Below are 26120 nucleotides of genomic sequence, written 5' to 3'. Positions count from 1 at the left end.
CTTATAATAGTTCATAAACATATTCTATAGAGTATAAAGAGAAAATGTTTAAGGAGAGCTTGTGATACTGTATCTTCACCGACAGGACTCACGAATGTATGTACCGCCAAACAGCCGATCAGGTGTAAACATGGAGTGTGCTGCCACCATGTGAGCACTTGGTGAAGCTTGCAGGTGGCGCGGGGGTGGCGGAAGAGGCGGTGGGGTGTTTGAATGTTCGGTTGAGATCCAAATACGTTCGGTTAAAGCAATGGCTACCGTATTGAGAAAATGTTCGGTTAATGCGATTATTCGGTTAAAACGCGTTTGGATAAGCGCGAGTTTACTGTACTTCAATCTCAATTTCATGACCAAAAAGTGTGATAGTTTCAAAAGTGATAGGTGTATAATTTTGGGATTTTGTTTATTTGTTTTACTTGTTATAGTAAATAAAACTTTAAAATTTACCCCTCTTTAAAAGAACCTGGAGATGAGTAGGTAGGCGTTTGAGGATTATAAATGTCGATTCTTGACAGAAGGCGTCCTTTTGCCAAATTTCACAAAAATATTTTCCTCTCCTCCCTGCCACGCCATGACACCACCAAGGCATTTACTCGCTTCTCTCAATCTACATTCTACCTCCACCTTCACTCCATCTTTTCCTGCCATATTTGCACCCAAGTATCTAAAACTATCCACTTCCTCCAGTCGCTCTCCCTTAATGCTCACTTCCATTCTGCTGCCACTTTCACCCCTTGTACATCTCATCACCTTACTTTTACCCACATTTATCTTTAGCTTTCTTCTATCACATACTTTCCCAAACTCTGTCTCCAACTTCCTGAATCCCTCCTCCGATCCTGCCACAAGTGCATTGTCGTCCGCAAACAACAGCTGGCTCACCTCCCACTTTTCTCCATTTTCTTTAACCATCTCCAATCCCTGACCCACTACCCTTGCATTTACCTCTTGCACTACCCCATCCATGTATAAGTTGAACAGCCAGGGTGACATAACGCATCCTTGACGAAGTCCCACCTTTACCTCGAACCACTCACTCTCTTCATTTCTAATCCTAACAAAAGCTCTACTACTCTCGTAAAAACTCTTGACAGCTCCCAGAAGCTTTCCTCCTATCCCATATATCTGCAGTACCTCCCACAGTGCCTTTCTATCTACCCTATCGTAAGCCTTTTCCAGATCCATAAAAGCCAAAAAAAAAATCCTTCCCCTTTCCTATAGCTTTTTCACATATTTGTCTTACCACAAAGATCTGATCTACACAACCTCTACCCGTCCTAAATCCACACTGTTCCTCTCCTAATCCTCTCAATCAAGATCCTCCCATAAGCCTTCCCAACTACACTTAACAAGCTGAAACTACTACATTCACATTTGTCCCCTTTTTCCTTGTAAAGTGGAACTATACAGGCACTCCTCCAGTCCTCCGGCACTCTACCCTCTCTCCAGCAAACATTAAATAACCTCACCAGCCACTCCACCATCACTGTACCTCCTTTTTTTAGACATTCTGCATGGCATCCATCCAGACCAGGTGCCTTACCTGCTTTCATCATCTTAACAACTGCCTTCACTTCATCCTTCCTTATTTCTCCTCCATTTTCCTCACTCATCACTCTCATTTTCTTAGCATTTCCCACTGCAACTATCTTTCCCTCCCTATCCTCCTTCACATTTAGCAACTCCCTAAAATATTCTGCCCATCTTCCCCTTGATACACATAACTGAGGTTAAACAAGAGGATCTGGGAGAATGGGGAGAGGTCACTGGGTGCTAGTTTAAGTTAAAGAGAAGATAAATTACATGTTCATTTTTCTACTGCCACAGCCCTCACCTCTTCATCCTACCTCTTGCTGCCTCTCTGTCTAATCCCTCTCCTCCCCCTCATCCCACATACCATCTTGGCATGTTTCAGTAGTCCTCTTTGAAACATACCAATTCCTCCTCTATTCCTGTGTCCTCTTCACATGCTTGTCTCAGCTTCACCTGGTATTCTTCCTCTGTCTCATTTCATTTGTTCATCTTCAGCACTTCCCTGCCTCCCTACCTGTTCTCCCTTCTGCACTTAAAACTCCACTCTCAACTACCCTTCCACCAGACAATGATCTGACAATCTACTACCCTCTTCCCAGAACTTGTTTATATCCAGTCCTCCTGGGTACAACCACATTTCTTCAAAAACTCTACACACACATCAACACAAAACACCTCTTCTCACTTTTCTCACTACCAAGCTCCATATGCATTCATGCCTATGAATTCCATCCCTATCTCATTTTCACCAACATTATCTTCAATGACTTGTCTCTCCACTCTGCCACATACTTACCAACCTTGCCATTTACCAATAGTGCCACTCCTTCCCTCCCCTGCCCTCTTGCCACTCCTGACAATGTACCCTTCATGCTCCAAATGCCAGTTTGCCCTTTCCTTTCAGTTTTATTTCACTCAATGCTAACACATCTATTTTTCTTCTTACATACTGTTTTTGCTCTCATCTGTAACTCATCCACAGTCCTTAAAGTACTTGTTACATGTCACCATGCAATCAATACCCCAATACAGGGAGCCTGCCTATGAAAACAATTCATAACTGCATACTAATGTAACTTACCAAACTGGAAGTTGGAGTAGTTTGGACAAATATGGTAGCATCCACTTAAGAGCCCTTCCATGGTAAGTGCTCCACCCATAGCATAAAACAACCCAAAATGTTGTGGAATTCCAAAGTACTGCAACAATTGGAAATAAAAGAACATGTTACAATATGGATGGTTGGGGAAGTGTGCATGCCTTGGCTGGTTACCTCCCTTATACAGGGGAAGAAGCCTTTTGATAGACAATATGTCTATGTCTATATGTCATGGTGTATGCTGAAGTGGTCATTTATATTACACCCAGAAAATTTAATAACACATTTAGTGGCCTTATTTGTCATATAAACAGCAAAAGTTCTGACCTTATCAATCTTATAATTCATTCTTGTTTTTTTCCTGTGTTGCCTGTCTCTTCGTATACATACAACAATGAACAGGCCTCCAAAAAGGATGTAGCTGATATTGGAAAAGACGTGGTTGAAGTCACTGAGGGGACCCAGTGGGTGAGCACACCAGAAATTGTAGAAACAGAGGTCCTGATTGCCTGATGCATCCAAAACCTGGCCAGGAAAAAAAGATGAATATCATACCCAACTACAAATATCTGGTCCAAAAAGGATTGGGAGCAATCTTTCCTCTCACAAGAGACAATGGACTTTTGAAGTCAAAAGATCGTGGAATCAGTCCTAGAATCTTATTTGTTTCTCAGAGACTGAAATACATTGCTTAGATGATTTGAGATCATTACTGATAATTATGCCGAGACACTGACACACACGGATCAATCTGCTCCCCCAGGTCTCTAGATAACTGCCTATGGCCACTAATTCAATCCACAAGTCACTTAGAGAATATATTTTGTGTTATTGTCTGGGTAAGATGAGAGTAGGGTAGTGTAGAATGAGGTGCTCTGTATCTTCTGTGAGTTGGTTTCATATGGGGCAATTCATATCTTTTGCCAAGCTGATTTTGTGTTGGTATTGTTTTGGTTCAGCAGAGGTGGATGGAGTGAGCTTGAGGGGAATAACAAATGTGAGATGAATGGATAGGGTGAAAAAGACTTTGACCTAAAAATGAATGTTTGTTGAGTAGGGAAATGGGAAGGCAGGGGATATGTGTAAGTGGAGACAATAATAGACAATAATTTGATGCAGCCCTGCAGGGATTTCTCCTTGTCTTCTCTATGTTTTCCATGAGGGGATGAGGAGGGAGTGTTGTTGAGCAAATGAATCAGCTGGCCCTGCTGTGGATGTGCTGTGTCTTGCTGCATTGCTTCTAACCCAGGCAGAAGGCAAGAGACAGAGATGACCCTTCATCCACAAGGGGCTAATAGGAGTGGGAAACAAATGGGAGATGGATGAGAGTGGAATAGGTGGGGATGGGTGCATGCCTACAAAACAATCTTCACTGAGTGACTTATGGGCTGACCTGATGGCTGTGGCTGGTTCCTTAGAAGCCACAGGTCTCCAGCAAGAGAGAACCAAAGCCACACATTGACTGACATCAAATGTTAAGTTAATACTTTTAATCATAGGGAAGTAAACCATCAATCCATTGCCTCTGGTATCTCTTGCCTTGATTGATGGAATTAGACCAACATTCTTCTGCACATTTTCCCAGTGAAGAGGTCAACATTATAGATAAACATAATGGAGGCCAATAAGTAAAGTATGAAACCCTGAGAAAGATAACAGTTATAAAAATGTAAATAAAATTAAGTTCTCTCAATCTCCCTTATAAAAATATTGATGAAAATAAATTTTCATTTGTTTAAACTGAGGATAGAAAGGTATTCAATGATAGACTAGTTACAGAAAAGAGAGGGTTTCTTCAACATTATTTAACAACTTGCCTGCTGATTTGTAACCACCAACTGAACAACAGGAACAGCATAAAATATGGCCACAGTGATCAAACCCCATATATAGAGGTATGACTTTTTACTTAATACTCGGGTGTTCTTCCGAGCCAAATCACTCACATATGGATAAGTTTTTGTTCTGGGGAAAAAAATAAAATAAATCAACAAATTATTTACGTACAATGTACTACTTCAACACATTTCCTTTTGCAATATAAAATTTATATCTCATGCCAACAATTTGAAAGGAACCACTGAACAAACCTTACCTTATTATATCTTTATCACTTTCAACGTCATCTAGCATATCAATGTCATCCTCATCTAGGGAAGAGTCTGAGGTGGTTCTTGTGAGGGATGGAGCAGGTGCTGTCTTTGCCTCACCTGCCACACCCACTACATACAAAACCACATCAATAATTAACGTCTAAAACAAATAATGACTAAATCCATATTTTACTTATCTAATATGAAAACAAAGTACCTTTTACTTTATTCTTTCAGCTCTATAGAAGTACAAAAGACTGCCCACATCAAAACTAATGTAAAATCTATTGTCCTCAAGCAATCAATAAAGTGTAGATTGATCTCAAACATGGTGGCAGAGAGCAGATATGGTCCAATTATGCAATATCGACTATGTCCAAATATAACAGAAATGAGCCACACTGACACTTCACTTGAATCTTCTTACAATTTAGCCACCACTTCCCACAGCCATGAACTAAATAAAAGACTTTCCTTAGGTAATAGTTAAAATATCTGTAAAGTTCTGTATCATTAAACCTTCATCAAGTAATGATTGAATTCCTATTTTTCCCTTTCAAATGGTGACTTCATTCTACTTGACTGCCACTTATCTGATAGTGTTAGTAACTACCTCATGATATAATTCACTTACATGAAAGCAGTTGACAGACTTATTTACTGCTGCTATTCAGCAGTATGGTAGATAGGAGGGTGATTAGATAAGTGGTTACATGTAAATGAGATTTTGATGCAGCATGAAGGGATTTCTCCCTGTCTTCAATGTTTCTGCATGAGAAGACAGAGAGAGGGGTTGCTGATTAAATGAAGTGACCTTGCTGTGGATGAGCTGTGTCTTGCTGCATTGCTTCTGACCCATGGTGATGGACAAGATGCAGTGATGAACCGTCATCCAGGAGGAGCCAAGATGAGAAGGAAGGAGGGAGGGATGGTAAATACGAGTGCAATTATACCTTTAGACTTTGGCTATCTCCCTTGTATGGGGGGGGGGGGGGAAGCCCTTGGTGTATGTATGTAAATGCCTTGGGAGATTAAAAAGTGTACTGAGAAACAGACATTTGGGAATGGATGCTAAGAGGAGATTGTATGAAGGAGTGATTGTGCCAACAGCACTGTATGGGGCAGAAACATGGAACATAAGGGAGGAAGAGAGAAGGAGTTTGAATGTGTTTGAGATGAGGTGTCTGAGAAGTAGGATAGGGATTACTAGGCTGGATAGAGTGAGAAATGAGGTGAGGAAAACAGGGGTGGAAAGGGAGTTGGGAGATAGGGTTGATGAAAGAATATTAGGATGATTTGGACACATGGAAAGAATGAGTGAAGAAAGACTAGTAAAAGAGGTATGGAGGGCAGAGGTGGAAGGAATGAACATGAGGGGTCCACCTAAGATGAGATGGATGGATGGGGTAAAAGGGACTTTGGGAAAGAGGAGAATATTGGTTCAGGAAGGATGGGAGAGGACAGAAGATAGGGGTGAATGGAGAATGGTTCTATATGGATGATGCTGTGATGCATGAGGTGGAATGGGTGGGGATGGGGGTGAGGGAGTATGTGTGAGAAATAAATTGATGCAGCTTGAACGGACTTCTCCCCATCTTCTCCTTTTCTGCATGTGGGAACGGAGAGGGGGTGGGTCGCCGATTTAATGAAGTGGCCTTGCTGTGGATGTGCTGTGTCTTGCGACACTGCTTCTGACCCAGGGCAGTGGGCAAGATGCAGGGATGACGAGTCATCCAGGAGGGAAGAGGGTGGAGGGGAGTGGAGTATGTTAGGGATGGAAGGGGTGGGAGTGATTTTTATGCCTTTGTTTTTTGGCTACCTCCCTTATAAGGGGGGAAAAAGCTTTTGGTATATGTATGTATGTATTCAGCTGAGTTTGGTTATGTGCCAAGTAATGAATATATCAGTCCCTTGCCAGCTTACCAATTCTACTGGTGCAACTCACCTGATGTGGATGCAACAGCTCCATAATTGCAGGTGGGACTTCCTCGTTCCTCTTCAGGAAAGTTAAGGATTGTGTCATCCAAAAGACGACTATCAGGGGTGTCTTTGTGTTTTTCCCTGGAAGGTATTAGTGTAAGTTACATACATACATACATACATCATCATTATGAAGAAAAATCTGGCACTGTTTATAGCTCTTCATCAGCATTCTAGCTTTGAAGAGTAAATTTCCAAACTGAGATGGAATGGGCAGATCAGATATGAAATAATTTTGCAGATCAGTTTTCCAATTGGATTCTATTGATTCAAAGTTACACAAAATGTAGGTATGTGCCTCAAACAGGTAAAAGGTGGGTAGGAGTGGGATGGGTTTGAGTAGGTGCATACCTTGTCTGGCTACCTCCCTTAAAAGGGGGATGAAGCCTAGTGGTATATACACAGATAGATAGGATTATCCACTCTTGAAATGCATTCTCAAGACACATGTAGCAGCGTGCCAAATAGGCTTAATAACTGGACAGATTAATCTATTTTCATGCATGTATACTCTACTAAATACAAAATATATGTGGGTATAAATAAGTTGACAGAGAGGCATTATGGAGCATGTTCCAGATGGGGAATGGAAACACAGTTGAGGGCAGTCAAAAGTTTTTACAAGTTGTTCAGTTTGTGAATAGGAGTTTGGGGTAAGGTAGGAGGTAGCTACCAGGATAATTTGATTGATGTATTGATATACACACTTACTTTATAAATGATATGCATGCCAAGATAACAGTGACAATGTAGAAGAAGGCACAAAAGCCAAGGCCAGCAAAGATGGCAGCCAGGTATTCCAGACGAGTTATCTTCTCCTCTACTGTGAGGGAGATTATTTTGCTGCGCTTCCGGTAAACGTGTTGGAATGAAGATGAACATGGTTCGTCATTTGAGAGCAAGATGGACACAATGTAGAGACCCTCTGGATACTGCTCTCTCTGTGTGATAAAAAAAAAAGTGAGACAAAACACAAAAAAGTTAACAGGTACTGTAATTGGGAACCGATTACCTATAACTTGTCAATGATGTGTGGATGGTTTCCAACAAGGGGTAGGTCATGAAAGAATACCCTTAGTCTGAAGTGCACACAAAAATGAAAATACACCGATCTACACAAAAAACTTCAGTCCCATCTAACCCTCTCATCATGTAAAACAAGCACAACCAACTGCATGCAACAATGGAACTACAAAAACTACATCAGTAGCATACATTATTCAACCTACCACCTACACCTCACAAAACATCCATACAAAACACATATACACACATCACAAAACAAATACTCCATGACTGGCACTAAACTCCATACTTCACAAATTCTTCCAGACATTATCCCAACCATGAAATTCCTCCCATGACAAACAAGAACCACACTAGTATGATTGCTTGGGCCAACATCTTGCACTCAAGTAGTAACAACAAAGAATCAAATTGCCCTGGATAAGATAATGTGATTACCACACACAAGACTTAGAATACCCCATTGTAACCTTCTTTACACAAACAATAACATGTCTCTTCCTTGAGTGACTTGTGGGTAAATCTGGTGGCCCCTGTTGGTTACCTGGGAACAATAGACTCCTACAGGAAAGACACAGGGTAACTGATTGACTGATTTCTAATTTGAGGTCTTCAAATCTGTTGAACAAAATTATCTGGAATTAACATGAATTTAACAGGTTACTTCATGTTATAGTCAACATATGCAACACTTCAATGACTTGTGCATCTTTGTAGCTGTGTCTCCCTTTGATACTAGCGTGCACACGCATGCACACATATGGAGTAGGATGGTACTTTCAACGACAAGACTACCGTCCCAAGGGGCTCCCATTGTTTTTGGTGACCAAGCCAACCAACCTTTCTTGACTATGCCCCTTTGATAACAAAAGATTTTCTGCACTCAGGTCAAGAGTGCTATCTTGAACAATAGCCGCAGCTGCATCCTCAGGTCAGCCACCTGCAACCGATTGGCTGACGTCTCAACCGACATGACCCAGCCTTCCAAATATTCCTCATATGGCAACTTTTGTAAACATTTGAATATGTTTCTGGCAACCCTCTGAGCTTTCCTGAGGGCTTGCCATGTATGTAGTAGTTAGAAGAGAATAGATCCTCAACTGGAGCACTAAAGCCAAGAACTCCGCCTGAGTTTCCTTCACCACCAATTCAAATGTAGAGAACACAACCTATATTCTGGTGCCATTGGTGGGACGACATTACACCTACATTCTGATGGGCAGCTCAAACACTACAACTATGACTATGAAGACTACAAAACTTACACCTACATTCTGGTGACCATCAGAGGGATTCGAAACTACACACTAACTTCTACAACCATGGACATCGAAGCAGCAGTGCAACACTAATTGCTTTGTAGCATTTTCCAGCATTCCACTTGCAAGTCAAAAGCACTGACAAGCTGCATTGCCCACAACCCATGCTGCTCTGAAGCAAACAATTCAATGACAGCTTCGATCTTTGCTGAAGTATGTTACTTACGAGGCACTCCCTCATAGCTGCACTGCCCGCAACCACAAAACAAAGCCCTAGGCATTTCTCCACCACCACAATGCCCGCCGCTCCACCACATCAACATACAGATATATTCTTCAGCCCCAACGGAAAATCTCCACCATAGGCATTTCTCCACCACCATAATGCCTGCCATTCCACCACGTCAACTTGAGACGCATTCTCCAACACCTACAAGGAAATCTCCATCAGAGGCAATTCTCCACCACCCACAATGCCTATTGCCTCCACAACGACAACACAAAGACACTGGACTACACTTCTCCACCACTGCACAAGTCAGACCATCTTCCCCCTCCTCCACCACGGTATCACGCTCTGCCCGATCATTTCTCCGTGCCAGAGATCATCGTGACATCTACGAGCCAACGCTCCACCACTCACCACATCTAAGCTGTGCAAGAATCTCACCTTTATCTCATTCTCGTATAATCCAGTCACATCATGATTGCATATATTCTAACTCTTTCCCACAACCACTTACTAACTGATTCCCATTTCCAGCAGTGCATCCTTCCATCTCTTCTCACCTCCCCGACTGCAGCCTTGTCACCACTATACTCCAACATCACATTGGGGAAATAGATATTTTCCCATTCTTAGTGCTACCTAGGAGCAATACAGTCTCCACACATATTTTTCTTAATACATGAACGTGTCCAAAGCCCTATCTGACTCAACAAACTGACCCTATACATGAAGCCAAGCTACATCTCCACCAACCATGTCCCCCCTTCTACTTCCAACTCTTCAGACAATTCAACTATTCACAACACCATAACAATGAAAAATTTCATCACAATTATTAAAGACGAGACAAGATTACCACTCTTTTATGGTAGGAACATTCCTGTACACACCTTCCTCACTGAAGTTCACTCAGAAATACTACGTAGGAATATCACAGACAATAAAACAAAGATATCCATCTTAACATCCAAAACTGACAAGCATAACACCTTAGCTGGTGACATCATTCTGTCTGACTTGTTTGAGGAAACACATTCATTTGGTACATTTGTAGAACATTTTAAAAAGTCATCTGTGGCTTTAGAGCCACTTGGAGTGCTTTCCTCCCTATACTCTCTTGCAAAAATGTACAATCATGGCCCACACACCACTAAGGAAAGAGCAGTTAAAATAGCTTCAGCATTTAAGAGCAAACTCAGAGAAAGTCTCAAAAACTCAGACTGGGTCTCAAACAACACAATTTCATTGGATAACATAGTCTCCCTCATTGCATACTTTTGCCTTCTCTCACAATTACACCTATACACGTTCCAGAAAGCCAGCTCCATTACATTCACACCAGGTATCACATTAGGTGAATTCTCAAGGAAATTATCTGACACAGAACAGGTTATCATGCAGATACAAAGTCAGTCAGTACCCATAGTACCAAGACAGGTCACACGGTCCTCACATAACACGAGAGCATGACATACATCATGCACGCGACACCACTCACGACAACGCTCTCCTTCAAGAACACGAATGTTTTGTACATACTGCCACAAACCAGGACACCTTTTTAGCACGTGCTATCACAGATACCCGTCACAACCAAACCTATACTGTGAGCATCATGGCACATGTTTTCACACGACTGATCGTTGCCATGTCTTACTTGCACGAAGAGACCATAGACAAAAATCCCCAGATAGCTCTTCTGCTAGACATTCACACAACCCATCTTCTGGTAGACATTCACATAACACGTCTGCAGAACATTCACGTAACTCATCTTCGGCTAGACAGTCACGTAATACATCTGCTAGACAGTCATGTAACACATCTGCTAGACATTCACGTAACCCATCTCCTGCAAGGCATTCATGTTACACATCTCCCTTATGACTACAGGATACAAAGTCTCAGTGCACACCTAGGACAGTTAGTTCATACCAAGACATTTCATATTCTACTCTACCGGTACACACCCTGGATATCCCTGAAATGTCTTCAGATTCCTTAACTTTCAATGATAAGTCTAGTAACACCAAAGTGAAAATATTTTTCAACATGGGCTCCCAAGTCAACATCATGACACTACACAGTTTCCACAGATTCTGCACTGAAACAAAACGTGTCACCATTTTGGAACCCTCCAACATCAACCTTTGCAATGTAGATGATGTACCTTTCCCAATCATTGGTAAATTCTCACTAGACATTAGCTTCAAAGATGAGTGCTCAGCCATTCCAGTTACCACCTACATAGCTGACATCCATTTCCCTGCTTAACACTGATGAAGCAATATAATATCATTTACCCTGCTCAACATGGCATTATTTTATGCTAATCATTTCCTCCCTGCATTGCCATCACCAAATTTCCCTAAAGTCAACCACATCAAAGTGGCCAAGCAGGCAAAACCTGATTTAACACCAATTGATTCTAGCACAACTGCTCAAACTAACTCTGCTTCATCGCACAAGGATGCATCAGCTATTAACTCAGATGGAACCAACAGACACACACATTCCCATGTATCTAACTCCTCCATTTCATGACCAGCTGTAGACATGCTTTCCTAGCGAAACAAATGCACTAACTCCTCACACATGTCAAAATCAGCAAAACTCGGGACAAGACGCCCTGTAAATACCATTGATGTTTACATTGTCTACATCTCTAACCACACCCCCACCTTGATGCTCTCCCCCAAACTCTCTGGAACCTATTGTATCTTTGGACATCAATCAAAGAACAAAGTTAAAACACTCAGTTTGCACAATCTTATGGAGACTGTCTTGCATAAAGACCATATCAAACTTGTGCCCCACGGCCTCGACATAGAGACTGTTCCTTACCAGAATCACACTATTCCTGTAATAGAGAATCATCAACAATCCTCTCAACCAAAACCTCCAGTGCCCCTTCCCTGCTATAATCTTAGAAATCAAGCAACAAGTTCATAGGATGTATATTCTTGCCTACATGAATGGAAACAATATCTACTTTCCATATGTTCATACTACTGTTCATATCATTAAACCTATTTCCTTATATTCATGAATATTTTAGTTACCACCATTCCTACACCATTTTGTGTATATGTCTTCATGTCCAGGTCCTGAAATCAGGCCTGGCTTGCCCTGTGTTATTCTCTTCTCTATCTCCGTAGCACCAGTATCACTGGGGTCAATGATAGTAGTGAACCAAGCCATGTTATAGTCAACATATGCAACACTTCAATGACTTGTGCATTTTTGCAGCTGTTTCTCCCTTTGATACTTGTGTGCACACGCATGCACACATGGAAAGAAAATAAAAAAACATAGCTACAGAAGAGATCTGAAGAAAAACAGAAAGAATCCAGAGACAGCCACAAAAATGGCACATGCACTTGCAAACTTGTCATATGAAGAGAGATTGGCTAAACTGGAGTTACCAACTCTGGAGCAAAGACAAGAGAGAGGTGACCTACTGACCATCTACAGAATCATGAAGGGGACAGAAATACTTGATAGAGAGAACTTGTTAAACTGGGACAAGAGAAACACAAAAGAACATGGGAAAGAAAATAAAAAAAAACATAGGTACAGAAGAGATCTGAAGAAAAACAGTTTTCAACATAGAGTGGTGGACACTTGGAACAAACTGGACAAAAAAATAGTGTGTGCAAAAACCATTTATGAGTTTAAGAGCAAACTAGACACTGCGAGATACAAAGGCAGGACACTACGAGCGTAGCTCCCCTTTCCGCAAAATACAACTAGGTAAATGGAGTAGCATGGTACTTTCAACAACAAGACTACTGTCCCAAGGGACTCCCATTGTTTTCGGTGACCAATCCAAATGACCTTTCTTGACTATGCCCCTTTGATAACAAAAGATTCTCTGTGCTCAGGTCAAGAGTGCTATCTTGAACAATAGCCGCAGCTGCATCCTTGGGTCAGCCACCTGCAACCGCTCGGCCGATGTCTCAACCAACGCGACCCAGTCTTCCAAATATTCCTCATATGGCAACCTTTGTAAACATTTGAATATGTTTCTGGCAACCCTCTGAGCTTTCCTGATGGTTTGCTGTGTATGCAGTAGTTAGAAGAGAATAGATCCTCAACTGGAGCATTACTTTTTTTTTTTTTTTACTATTGGGATTTATCTAGCGTCACAACATCAATGGTCATTGACGCCATAGTATTTATGATTAAGAAAAGGAAGTGGTAAAAAGCTTAAAGAATAAATAAAATAAAAAAAGATTAAAATCTAAAGATCATTGAGAAGATCAATAGCACTAAGAAAATCAAAAATAGAATATATATTGCAGTTATATCCCAGAACATTTCGAAGGGACAGATCTTCATCTCTGTGTTTTGACAAATATTGTTGTCTTTCTTCATCATAACTGGGGCATTCCACCATAATGTGTCTAATGGTCATAGGAACAAGGCAATCATTACAAAATGGAGGAGGACTGCCCTCCATAAGAAAGCCATGGGATAATCTAGAGTGACCAATCCTCAACCGGCAAAGGGTTACTTCCAGTTTTCTGTTCAGCAATGTATAAGACCAAGGATGAATAGTATCAGTAATCTCTCTCATCTTGTTACCAGCCTCAAGATCCCATTGGAACTGCCAAAGAGATGAGATCTCGGCTTTGATTAGAGGGATATAATCTTCATAAGGTATAGGCCATAAGTGAGGTAAGGGTGAGAGAGCGGCTTCCTTGGCCAATTTATCGGCCTGTTCATTTCCTGGTAATCCAACATGTGCTGGAACCCAGCAGAAGTTTATTTCATTACCTCGACTCTCGATTAAAAAAAGCCATTCTAAGATCTTTAAAACTATTGGGTGCCCTGAGTCGAATTGTTCTAGAGACTGCAAGACACTCTTTGAGTCACTAAAAATTGTAAAACATTTGGCTCTCTTTTTCATGGAGGATATAATCTCCACTGCGGACAGTATTCCCGTCAGTTCGGCAGTGAAATTAGATGCTGTATCAGGCAAGGTGCCCTTACAATTAAAATCATTTGAGAATATTCCAAAACCAACGCCAGAGCTAGTTTTAGAGCCATCAGTAAAAACAAACACAGAGGGTTGGTGACTAAAAGAATGTTCTAAAAAAGCATTGCGTAGTTCATAATCCTTGAAATCACGCTTACAATCGTTAAAATATTTACAGAAAGATACTGTGGGCAATCTCCATGGGGGAACAACCGAATATTTGAAAGGGAGGATGGGAATCTTGGGAAGATTCATGTCCTCTAAAATCTTTTTCATCCGGTATCCAAAAGGTTTTGGAAGTCTGGGGTGATTGTTGAAACAAGTGCTGTTAAAATCTGCTTGAGCTGTTCTAAAAGCGAGAGAATTGGGAAGCCTCTGCAATCTATGCCAGTATCTAATAGATGAGGTCTGGTGAATAAGATCTAACGACATTTCCCCTGCATCAACTAATAAACTTGGTATTGGGGAAGACTTGAAAGCACATGTGGCCAAACAAACTCCACTGTGGTGTATCGTATCTAAACTTTTTAGTCTGGATGAAGTGGTCGATGAGTAAAACTCGCATCCATACGATAGTTTCGATAAAATAAGGGAGTGATGTTACCGTAAAATTGTTCTGCGGTCAGCGCCCCATGAGGTACAGGTACTCCTCGTTTAATGACAACAATTGGGACCAGCGCACCGTCGTTAACCGAATTGGTCGTTAAGCAAAAGTGTATACATATACGTACATGTACTGTATGTACAATGTCCAGCAATACATGTATCTTTATTTTCGTGTATTTTTCCTCTTTTATACAGTACATTAAAGCTTTATTTACTGTTTATTTACACTGCTTCTGACCCAGGGCGGTGGGCAGGGTGCAGGGATGACCCGTCATCCAGGAGGTGCTCAGATGAGAGGAAGGGTGGGAGGGGTGTGGAGTGTATTTAGGGATGAAATGGGTGGGAGTGTTTTTATGCCTTTCCCTTTTTGGCTACCTCCCTTGGAAGGGGGAAAAAGCCTTGGTATATGTATATGTATGTAGGTTTCTAAAATTACCGTATATGACCAAATCCGCGTATGCTGATATTCTATATTGAATACCGGGGTATTTTTTTAGTTTCGACCATGGGCGCAATATAGTAATAGAAAATTAATTATTAATTTTGTAAATTAAAATGTATCAACGTAATATGCAATTTTGTGGGCGGAAATGAAAGTAAAAAATACCTTGCTACAAGAAAATATGCTAATGAACGAAGTCGGTAGCATAGGCTCGGGACGCCATCTTGTCGTCTGCCAACATCTCTCACGACAACGACAATTTGGACGAGACGGATGACATTTAATTTGCAGGTAATGATTTATTAAACACAGGTTAGGTTAGTTTAGTTTAGGTTAGACGAATTAATTTATCATCCTTTCATTTCTTCGACATCGGCATCTATCATAACAAACATGGTGTACCATTCATCCGACATGACTTCGTTACTTACGAAATCTGTTTTAGCATTTTTTTTTTTCATTTCCGCTCACAAAATTGCATATTACGTTGATACATTATAATTTACAAAATTAATAATTAATTTTCTATTGCTATATTGCGCCCATGGTCGAAACTAAAAATTTACCACTACCGGTATACACTGTACCCCAGGTAGTTTTTGCAGCTTGCAGGATGGTAATGTAGACCTAAGCTTCAGAACACTTTACCTCACAGCTAATATCCACCGTACAAGTTCATTTATAACATCATATAAATTTGCCTCAGCCAACTTAATTATCGTACACGACGTTGTAACTTTGGGAAATTTACGTTAAACGACGTCATAAAGCCCATCGTTACTCCGAGTTGTTGTTAACCGAGTAGGTCGTTAAACGAGGAGTACCTGTATATGCTAAAACTTTTACAATTTGCATTGTCTCTAGACATCGTGTCTTCAGGGTTTTCAGATAGGGTACCCAAGAAAGGTGCTTATCAAAAATAAGTCCTAAAAACCTGGTTTCGTCAACACAAGGAATCTGGTCATCCTTTAACCAAATAGTAGGGTCAGGATGCAGACTTCTTAGTCGGCAGAAATGTATGACGGCGAGCCACAAAACTGATTCCAAATATCAAAAATAAATCATACGAAAATCGACTAAAACACATGAATCTGTTTTCCCTACAAAAGCGTGACATAAAAAGTGACAAAATTTTCACATTGAATGAGAACCACACAAGAAACAATAGTCTCAAACTGTCCGGAAATAGATTCAATTTGGAAGTGGGTAGAAACAACTTTGCCAACCGTGTAGTTAATGAATGGAATAAACTTTCTGCACAGGTAGTGCAATGTAGTTCAGTTCGAAGCTTTAAGAATCATTTAGATAAATACCTAAGTAAGATGCTGTAATGATTATAATTTATCTTATATTATTTTTTTTTTTTTTGTTATCTTTTGTCTGTCTGATTTTCATTTATTGTTATATGTCAATTTATTATTATTTACTATTTACCTGTTTGTTTATTATTTAACTATACCTATGCATTTATTTATGTATTTTATTTGTTATTTACATTATTATAGTTTTTATTTATTATTTTATTATTAATATGATTTTTTTTTTGCATCTGACCTAGATATGGATCAAAAGGTCTCCTGTCGGTATGCTCTGCCTTTGTAATCCTTTGTAATGATACAAATTTAGCCCAAGACTGATGCTTTGCTTCTTTGATGGTACGTCGAAGTAATGCCCTGCTTTTATGATAAGCAACTAAATTCTCATCATTTCTATGGCGATGTAATCTAGTCAAAGCTCTTCGTGTTGTTCTATGTAGATTTCGTATGGTGTCAGACCACCATGGTACAGGGCGTCTCCTAAACTTTCCAGATGACTTTGGGATGGAATTAATACCAGCAGTGTAGAGTGTGTCATTTAAATACTCCAGTGCAGCTTCTACTGAAGAAAAACTGTCAATACTGTTCTGGACACTACTCAATTCTTCAAACTTGGCCCAGTTGGCTTTTTCAGTGCACCAGCGAGGAATACCATCTGTAGGAGCACCTTTCTGTGTATACAATACAGTGGGATAGTGATCACTGCTTCATAAGTCATCAAGGACTTTCCATTCAAAGTCCAAAGCACAATTTGAGCTGCAGATCGATAAATCTATACATGATGCACAGCCAGTCTGAATGTGATAATGAGTAGGCTCACCAGTATTTAAAACAGTAATGTCCTCCTGCTCCAAAATAGATGAAATTAGATTTCCTTTCTGATTTGAGGTAACATCACCCCATAATGGGTGATGAGCATTAAAGTCACCCATAATGAAGAATGGCTGAGGTAACTGTTCAATAAGATTCAACAGACTATCTTTGGTTATATTAGTACTTGGTGGTAGATATAGGGAGCAGACTGTATATCTGCGATTCAAGCCAGCTTGTATCGCGACAGCTTGCAATCGAGACTGAAGAGGGATGGGAACATGAGGTATATCATTACGGATATACAACATGCTTCCCCCATGGATAATATCTGGATCCTATGTAGTACGGTATGCTTTGAAGTCTTTAGGGCATGGGGTGAATGAGTCTAACATTATTTCTTGTAAGGAAATAATATTAGGTTGCTGGTTATGGATTAGCAGTTTCAATTCCTCATACTTGGCTCTTAGTCCTTGACAATTCCATTGGAGCAGAGTGAATTTATCTATGGTTCAGGGAATGTCGGGTGGTGTTGTTACCCAACTTCTTGGTCTTAGATTGTGGGATTGAATGGACCTCTGCTTTAATTGGAAGCTTTGGTGGTTTTGATGATTGAATTCCAGGTTTAATTTTAGTAGGACCTTCTTTAGGTCTACCAGAGGTGGTAGAACTTCCCTGTGGCCCTACAGGTACAGGGGGAGGGACTACTTTCTCTATAGGTACAGAAGGATCTCCTGTTGATCCTTCTAGGTTGAGGGAAAGGTTTCCCACTCCCCTCTCAGGGGTGGGAAGAGGGCCACTATCTGGGCCCTTGGGTGATGGTGTAGGGCCTCCCATGGCCCCAATATGGGAAGAGTTGTTAGATGGCATTTTGGATACAGCTGTTGTAGAATCTCTATTCTGAATTTTGCCACTTGGGCAATCCAAAGAGTCTGAACTCCGTGTTCGCTTATTGCGAGTTAGTTGGTCAACTGATCGGTTGGTTGATTGTTTGCACTTTATCTGGTGTGACTGATCGGTCTCCATTTTATCCGTATTAGGTTGTGTTTTAGTGGTGAGGTGGCCTGTAGGCTGTAATTTGTTGCCAAGGGCTTCTGAGTATGTCTTAGTATTAAGTTTTAATGGATCGATCACTTTTCTTCTTGCATTAAAGCCAAGCCACCTGAGTTTCCTTCAGCTAGAGACCTCGTTTTTCTGCACAGACACCAGCTAGCAAATACCTGTGAAATTTATATCTCCGAATAGTGTTAAGTGATTGTGTTGTGTTTTTGTAATTGTATACATATAGCACTATACAGTTACAGATATAAGATAAAGTGTAGTGTTCTATTTAAATTTAAAACAGTTTTCTGTTACTGTACTCCAAAGGTAGGAGAAATAGTATAAGGTAAGCAGAGTAAGCTTCACGTATTTAGTTTATTAGAGACCGCTTTGATTTTTTTGTTGTTGTTGATTTGTATTTTCTCTTTGCCGTTTTTATTGCTAAGGAGGAGCGAAATGGCATGTGAAGGTTGCGTGAACCTAGAGGTCCGTCTCAGGATGTGTGAGGAGGAAATTCGTCTTCTCAGGAGTGCGCTCCATGAGAAGAGTGAACCCTCCCCACAACCTAAAGAGCGTTCCACTTCTTCCCCTACTGTCACTGCCGTCAGCGAGTGGCGCTCCGTGGGGTCCCGTTTGTCGAGCCCACATTCGGTAGACGTGTGCCCTGTGGAGCAACCGCTGGCTCTAGCCAATCGTTTTGCTCTACTGGAGGATGAAGTGGCTGAAAACCAGGAGTTCTTGGTGGTGGGGGACTCCATGGTGCAAAGCTATGACGACATCCTGCAGCGGAAGACTAAGCGACGTTGCAAGCTTGTATGTCAACCGGGCCGTGGGATCGCCGATTGTACCCAGTCCATCAGGGAGCAAGGACGGAAGAACACGGTTACGATTGTTCATACGGGAAGTAATGATGTAGGTAGGGTGAGATCAGAGGAGCTTGTTCGGAATTACAAGGTCCTCCTTCAGGAGATGAAGGAATGTGGGAGCCGTCACGTAGTCTGTGGGATCCTCCCGAGGATCTACGCAGGCTCGTGTTGGAACAGTAGAGCCATAGGGATCAATGATAGGATATCGCAGTTCTGCACACAATTGGGATACCACTTTCTTGATCATTGGTACCTCTTTTCTAGGCGCCATGACCTTTACGCTTCTGATGGGATCCACCTTACCCGCAGAAGCAAAGATGTTCTTACAAACCTCATTGTGGGAGTTTGTAATGAATTAGCTCTTTTTTTAGGGTAGAAGCCCAAAGGGAAGGGGAAATAGAATGTACTTGGGAAAACAGTGTAGAGTATAACATTAATTACAAAGGATTACAAAGGTGGAACATGCCGACAGGAGACCTTTTGGTCCATATCTAGGTCGGATGCGAAAAAAATCATAATAATTAAATAATAAATAAAAACTATAATAATGTAAATAACAAATAAAATACATACATACATTCATATACCAAAGCTTTTTCCCCCTTCCAAGGGAGGTAGCCAAAAAGGGAAAGGCATAAAAACACTCCCACCCATTTCATCCCTAAATACACTCCACACCCCTCCCACCCTTCCTCTCATCTGAGCACCTCCTGGATGACGGGTCATCCCTGCACCCTGCCCACCGCCCTGGGTCAGAAGCAGTGTCGCAAGACACAGCACATCCACAGCAAGGCCGCTTCATTTAATCGGCGACCCCCCCTCTCCGTCCCCCTTTGCATATAAGGCGAGGACGGGGAGAAATCCCTTCGGGCTGCGTCAAAATTTACTCACACATACTACCCCACCCCCAGTCACAACATCATCCATATACAACCATTCTCCACTCAACAAACAACCAACCAACAAACAACCATTCTCCACTCAACAAATAAAATACATAAATAAATGCATAAGTATAGTTAAATAATAAACAAACAGGTAAATAGTAAATAATAATAGACATATAACTAATAATAAATGAAAATCAAACAGACAAAAGATAACAAAACAAAAACAAATAATATAAAATCAATTATAATCATTACAGCATCTTGCTTAGGTGTTTATCTAAATGATTCTTAAAGCTTCGAACTGAACTACATTGCACTACCTGTGCAGGAAGTTTATTCCATTCATTAACTACACAGTTGGCAAAGTTGTTTCTACCTACTTCCAAATTGAATCTATTTCCAGTCTGTCAATGTCTTTAATGAGATTTGGTGACCATACAGAAACAGCATATTCCAAATGTGGATGAACTAACGATTTATATAGCTTGTTAATGAGTGATGGACTTTTGAAATCAAAAGATCGCACAATCAGTCCTAGAATCTTATTTGCTTTCTCAGAGGCTGAAATACACTGCTTGGATGATTTGAGGTCGTTACTGATAATTACGCCGAGATCTTTTTCACTATCCACTTTTGTTAACGAATTTCCAAATAACTTGTAATCGTACTTACTGTTATTTTCACCTATGTGCATTACCTTGCATTTACTTGTGCTAAATTTCATTAGCCACTTTTCAGACCATTGCTGTAATTTACCTAAATCTTCTTGAATATCTAATTGGTTTAAGTGATCATTTGCCATTCCACACAGTTTTGTATCATCAGCAAATTTGGAAACAGTAGATTTTAGTCCATGGTTTATATCATTTATATATACTATGAATAGAAGTGGCCCAAGAACGGAACCCTGAGGAACTCCACTTGTAACATTTTTCCATCTAGAAGTTTTTCCATTTAAAACAACTCTCTGTTTTCGACCATTCAACCAATTACTAGTCCAACCTAATAGGCTACCACTTATTCCATGTAAAGCTAATTTAGTAAGTAGTCTTTCGTATGGGACGGTATCAAAAGCTTTTGCAAAGTCTAGATATATTAAATCTATATTGTTTCTTTTGTCATAATTCGAGATAACTGTGTTGTAGAATGTAGAACAATGTGCCAGTATAGGACAAAATATAATTTTAGGATATAATGTCGGTAGAGGACGAAATGTTACATTAGGATGTAATGTCATCGGACAAAATGTCGCAACAGGATGTAATGACAGTGGAGGACAAATGATCACGATGGGAAGTAATGATAGTGGAGGACAAAATATCACAATAGGATGTAATGATAATGGAGGAGAATATATCACGGTAGGATATAATGTCAGTGGAGGACAAAATATAATTTTAGGAAGGGATACCGGACAGAATGTCAATGAAGGCTAAAATATCATGATAGGATGTAATGACAGTGGAAGACAAAAGATCATGATGGGATGTAATTATAGTGGAGGAAAAAATATCATGGTAGGATATAATGTCACTGGAGGACAAAATATAATTTTAGGAAGGGATGTCGGACATAATGTCAATCAACAACGGGAGGCCGGCGTGAATCACGGTGACGTAGGGGGACAAAATATACAAAAGAGATCGGATGACCGTGATCGACCAGATGTCCGTGATGGGGGAAGTGTTAATTTTGATGGGAGAAATGTTAATGTGGCATTGAATGTCAATGAAGGACCAAATAATAATATAGAGCAAGGTATGAATAAAAAACAAAATGATAATGTAAGACATGATATTGAAACTCAATATAGATTTAATATATCTAGACTTTGCAAAAGCTTTTGATACCGTCCCACACGAAAGACTACTTACTAAATTAGCTTTGCATGGAATAAGTGGTAGCCTATTAGGTTGGACTAGTAATTGGTTGAAAGGTCGAAAACAGAGAGTTGTTTTAAATGGAAAAACTTCTGGATGGAAAAATGTTGCAAGTGGAGTTCCTCAGGTTTCCGTTCTTGGGCCACTTCTATTCATAGTATATATAAATGATATAGACAATGGACTAAAATCTACTGTTTCCAAATTTGCTGATGATACAAAACTGTGCGGAGTGGCAAATGATCACTCAAACCAATTAGATATTCAAGAAGATTTAGATCAATTACAGCAATGGTCTGAAAAGTGGCTAATGAAATTTAACACAAGTAAATGCAAGGTAATGCACATAGGTAAAAATAACAGTAAGTACGATTACAAGTTATTTGGAAATTCGTTAACAAAAGTGGATAGTGAAAAAAAACAAGGCATAATTATCAGTAACGACCTCAAATTCTCTAAGCAGTGTATTTCAGCCTCTGAGAAAGTAAATAAGATTCTAGGACTCATTGCGCGATCTTTTGATTTCAAAAGTCCATCACTCATTAACAAGCTATATAAATCATTAGTTCGTCCACATTTGGAATATGCTGTTTCTGTATGGTCACCGAATCTCATTAAAGACATTGACAGACTGGAAAAAGTACAACGGCGAGCCACAAAACTGATTCCAAATATCAAAAATAAATCATATGAAAATCGACTAAAACATATGAATCTGTTTTCCCTAAAAAAGTGTAGACTCACGAGGTGACTTGATACAGGTATTTAAGATTCTAAAGGGAATTGACAACATCAAAAGTGACAAAATTTTCACATTGAATGAGAATCAGACAAGAAACAATGGTCTCAAACTATCCGGAAATAGATTCAATTTGGAAGTAGGTAGAAACAACTTTGTCAACCGTGTAGTTAATGAATGGAATAAACTTCCTGCACAGGTAGTGCAATGTAGTTCAGTTCGAAGCTTTAAGAATCATTTAGATAAACAGCTAAGCAAGATGCTGTAATGATTATAAATTATTTTATATTATTTGTTTTTGTTTTGTTATCATTTGTCTGTCTGATTTTCATTTATTATTAGTTATATGTCAATTTATTATTATTTACTATTTACCTGCTTGTTTATTATTTAACTATACCTATGCATTTATTTATGTATTTTATTTGTTATTTACATTATTATAGTTTTTATTTATTATTTTATTATGATTTTATTTGCATCCGACCTAGATATGGACCAAAAGGTCTCCTGTCGGCATGTTCCACCTTTGTAATCTTTGTAACCTACATTCACTTTATGATAATAAAATAAAAAGATTCCTAAAGTGAGGTAACCTGTTCAATTCATCTTAATGCCAGATAATTTTGTTCATGGATGGTGAATGGGAGTGGAGTAGGTGGAACTGTGAATGTCATGACTTAGATACCTCCTTTATAAGGGCCTTGGTATAGACTTCACATTATATATTTTTGAAAATTTTTGTAAATGGGTAAATAGGAAGGCACTGTGGGAGGTATTCCTGATATATGGGATAGGAAAGCTTTTAACCTCTTCACTCTGGGGCACATTGCACGTCTGGCAGCATTAGCTGCCCGATGCGCGATGTTTCGTCATAATAATCGCATTATAAAAAATAAAGTAAGTGCTCAATCGTTCGTTCTCTTTCACCCGTGTATTTTGATAACCATAGAAAATTGATGAAGCCAGTTTAGAAAGAATGGAAATTACGTAGGTACGACTACAATAAATATAATCAAGATGGCGATGTTGGCATCATCGAGTACCAACTTGCTCCTCATGCCGCCTACCTAGGCATCACCGTATGGAAGTGTTTAAGAGCAGTCAAGGGATTTTATGAGAGTGAACATGAAGGATCGACCTAGAATTAGATGGAAAGGGGTAAAAGGGGCATTGGGAAAGGACAGAAGATAGGGTGAATGGAGAATGGTTGTGTATGGATGATGCTGTGATGCATGAAGTGGAGTGGGTAGGGGATGGGAGGTGAGAGAGTATGTGTGAGAAATAAACTGACGCAGCCTGAAGGGATTTCTCCCTGTCTTCTCCTTTTCTGCATGAGGGGACAGAGAGGGGGGGTCGCTGATTTAATGAAGCGGACTTGCTGTGGATGTGCTGTCTTGCAACACTGCTTCTGACCCAAGGCAGTGGGCGAGATGCAGGGAGGTGCCAAGATAAGAGGGAGGGAAGAGGGGACTACTAAGTATTTCAGCGGCTTTGACCCATCGTTTTTCGCTCATATTTCCAAAATAACCATTCACATCAGCATGATATATTAGCACAGCTTAATTCACACCCTGCCCTAATTTTTGACATTATAGTGCATTCACAAGTGTATTTGATTATGGCGTTTACTCTTGATATTAAGTGTGTCGTAGCCGACACCCGTGAAGTAAATCGAACAAGTGAAGTTGTGATGTCATCACAAACTTCCTTGTGTATCCCATCCTCCTCCCCTTCCCTCTCACTATTACTCTTGTTTCCTACCCCCCCCCCCACCATATGGTTTATGTTATCCTGGTGAGCCAGGGGCAGCAGGCAATATTACTCTCATTCCCCCATTGTTTGAGGAGAATGGCGCATCGCTGTCATGTCCAACATGCCACGTTGCAGGTGTGGTTGTAAAACCGCAATTGCATTGCGACTTTTACACTATTTAAATCGAGAGAAAGCAACCAAGAAAGTACGGATTAGTTTGGACAGGTAAGAAACATTTATTTCCTATTGGTGGCAATGAAGTTTTCAATGTCATCCCTGTAATGTCTGCATTGAACTTGTTATTGAATTCCCTCTCCGGGTGCATGGTATTCAATTATTATTACATTTTTTTTTTAGAGAGAGAGAGAGAGAGAGAGAGAGAGAGAGAGAGAGAGAGAGAGAAAGAGAGGAGGAGGAGGGAGGAAATGGGGAGGCAGGAGGGAGGGGGAGGAGGATGGGATACACGAGGTAGTTTGTGATGACGTCACAACTTCACTTGTTCGATTTACTTCACGGGTGTCGGCTGCAAGACATTTGATGTCAAGAGTAAACGCCGTAAATAAATACACTTGTGAATGCACTATAACATCAAAAATTAGGGCAGGGTGTGAATTAAGCTGTGCTAATATATTATGCTGATGTGAATGGTTATTTCGGAAATATGAGCGAAAAACGATGGGTCAAAGCCGCTGAAATACTTAGTAGGGGAGTGGAGTATATTAGGGATGGAATGGGTGGGAGTGGTTTTTATGCCTTTGTTTTTTGGCTACCTCCCTTATAAGGGGAAAAAAAGCCTTTGGTATATGTATGTATATATGTAGTAGAGCTTGTATTAGGATTAGAAATGGAGAGAGTGACTGGTTTGAGGTAAAGATGAGACTTCGTCAGGGATGTGTTATGTCACCCTGGCTGTTCAATTTATACAGCGAGTCCTCCTTATACGGTAATTCTTCATCCAGTAAATTCGCAGTTACGGTATTTGGTAATTACTACCCTCGATTCTATTTATGGTAAGAAAAATTCACAGATACGGTATCCGCTAGATATTATGAAGAGGAAAGAGCAGGGAGAAGGTACGTTAGCCATATCCTATTATTACATGTTATAATGGATTTGGTATATGGTCATTTCAATTTGCGGTAAGGTTTTCAGGAACGCATATGTATCGTATAATGAGGACTTACTGTACATGGATAGGGTGGTGCAAGAGGTAAATGCATGGGTAGTGGGTCAGTGATTGGAGATGGTTAAAAAAAAATTGAGAAAAGTGGAAGATAATCCAGCTGTTGTTTGCTTATGACACTGCGCTTGTAGCGGGATCAGAGGAGGGATTGAGGAAGTTAGTGACAAAGTTTGGGAAGGCGTGTGAAAGAAGGAAGTTGAAGATAAATGTGGGTAGTGGCAGTAGACTAGAAGTGAGTATTAAAGGTACTGGAGGTAGAATGTAGATTGAGAGAATTGAGTAAATGCCTTGGTGGATTAAAAAGTATAATGAGAAATAGACATTTGGGAATGGATGCTAAGAGGAGATTGTATTTACCTAGTTGTATTTTGCGGGAAGGGGAGCTATGCTCG

The 26120-nt window shown here is 40.2% G+C and overlaps 1 protein-coding gene across 5 annotated transcripts in view; it reads right to left on the bottom strand.

Annotated features, from left to right (window-relative positions):
• Nucleotides 1–26120, bottom strand: part of LOC143028640 (SID1 transmembrane family member 1-like) — a 78128-nt gene that overhangs the window by 32759 nt on the left and 19249 nt on the right. For all 5 annotated transcript variants that reach the window (XR_012966750.1, XM_076191058.1, XM_076191056.1 and 2 more), the window contains exons 6-11: nt 7417–7646; nt 6671–6786; nt 4728–4854; nt 4450–4597; nt 2960–3157; nt 2615–2732 (exon numbers count right to left, since the gene is read on the bottom strand). Coding sequence is in view for 4 of the 5 variants with exons in the window: in XM_076191058.1 (XP_076047173.1) it covers nt 2615–2732; nt 2960–3157; nt 4450–4597; nt 4728–4854; nt 6671–6786; nt 7417–7646 (937 nt within the window). In the remaining variant the exon portion in view is untranslated. The remainder of the gene's footprint in view (nt 1–2614; nt 2733–2959; nt 3158–4449; nt 4598–4727; nt 4855–6670; nt 6787–7416; nt 7647–26120) is intronic.

This window comes from Oratosquilla oratoria, chromosome 9, assembly GCF_046742065.1.
Source record: "Oratosquilla oratoria isolate Oo_2021 chromosome 9, ASM4674206v1, whole genome shotgun sequence".
Classification (NCBI taxonomy): Eukaryota; Metazoa; Arthropoda; class Malacostraca; order Stomatopoda; family Squillidae; genus Oratosquilla; species Oratosquilla oratoria.
This window is presented reverse-complemented; position numbering and strand designations above follow the sequence as displayed.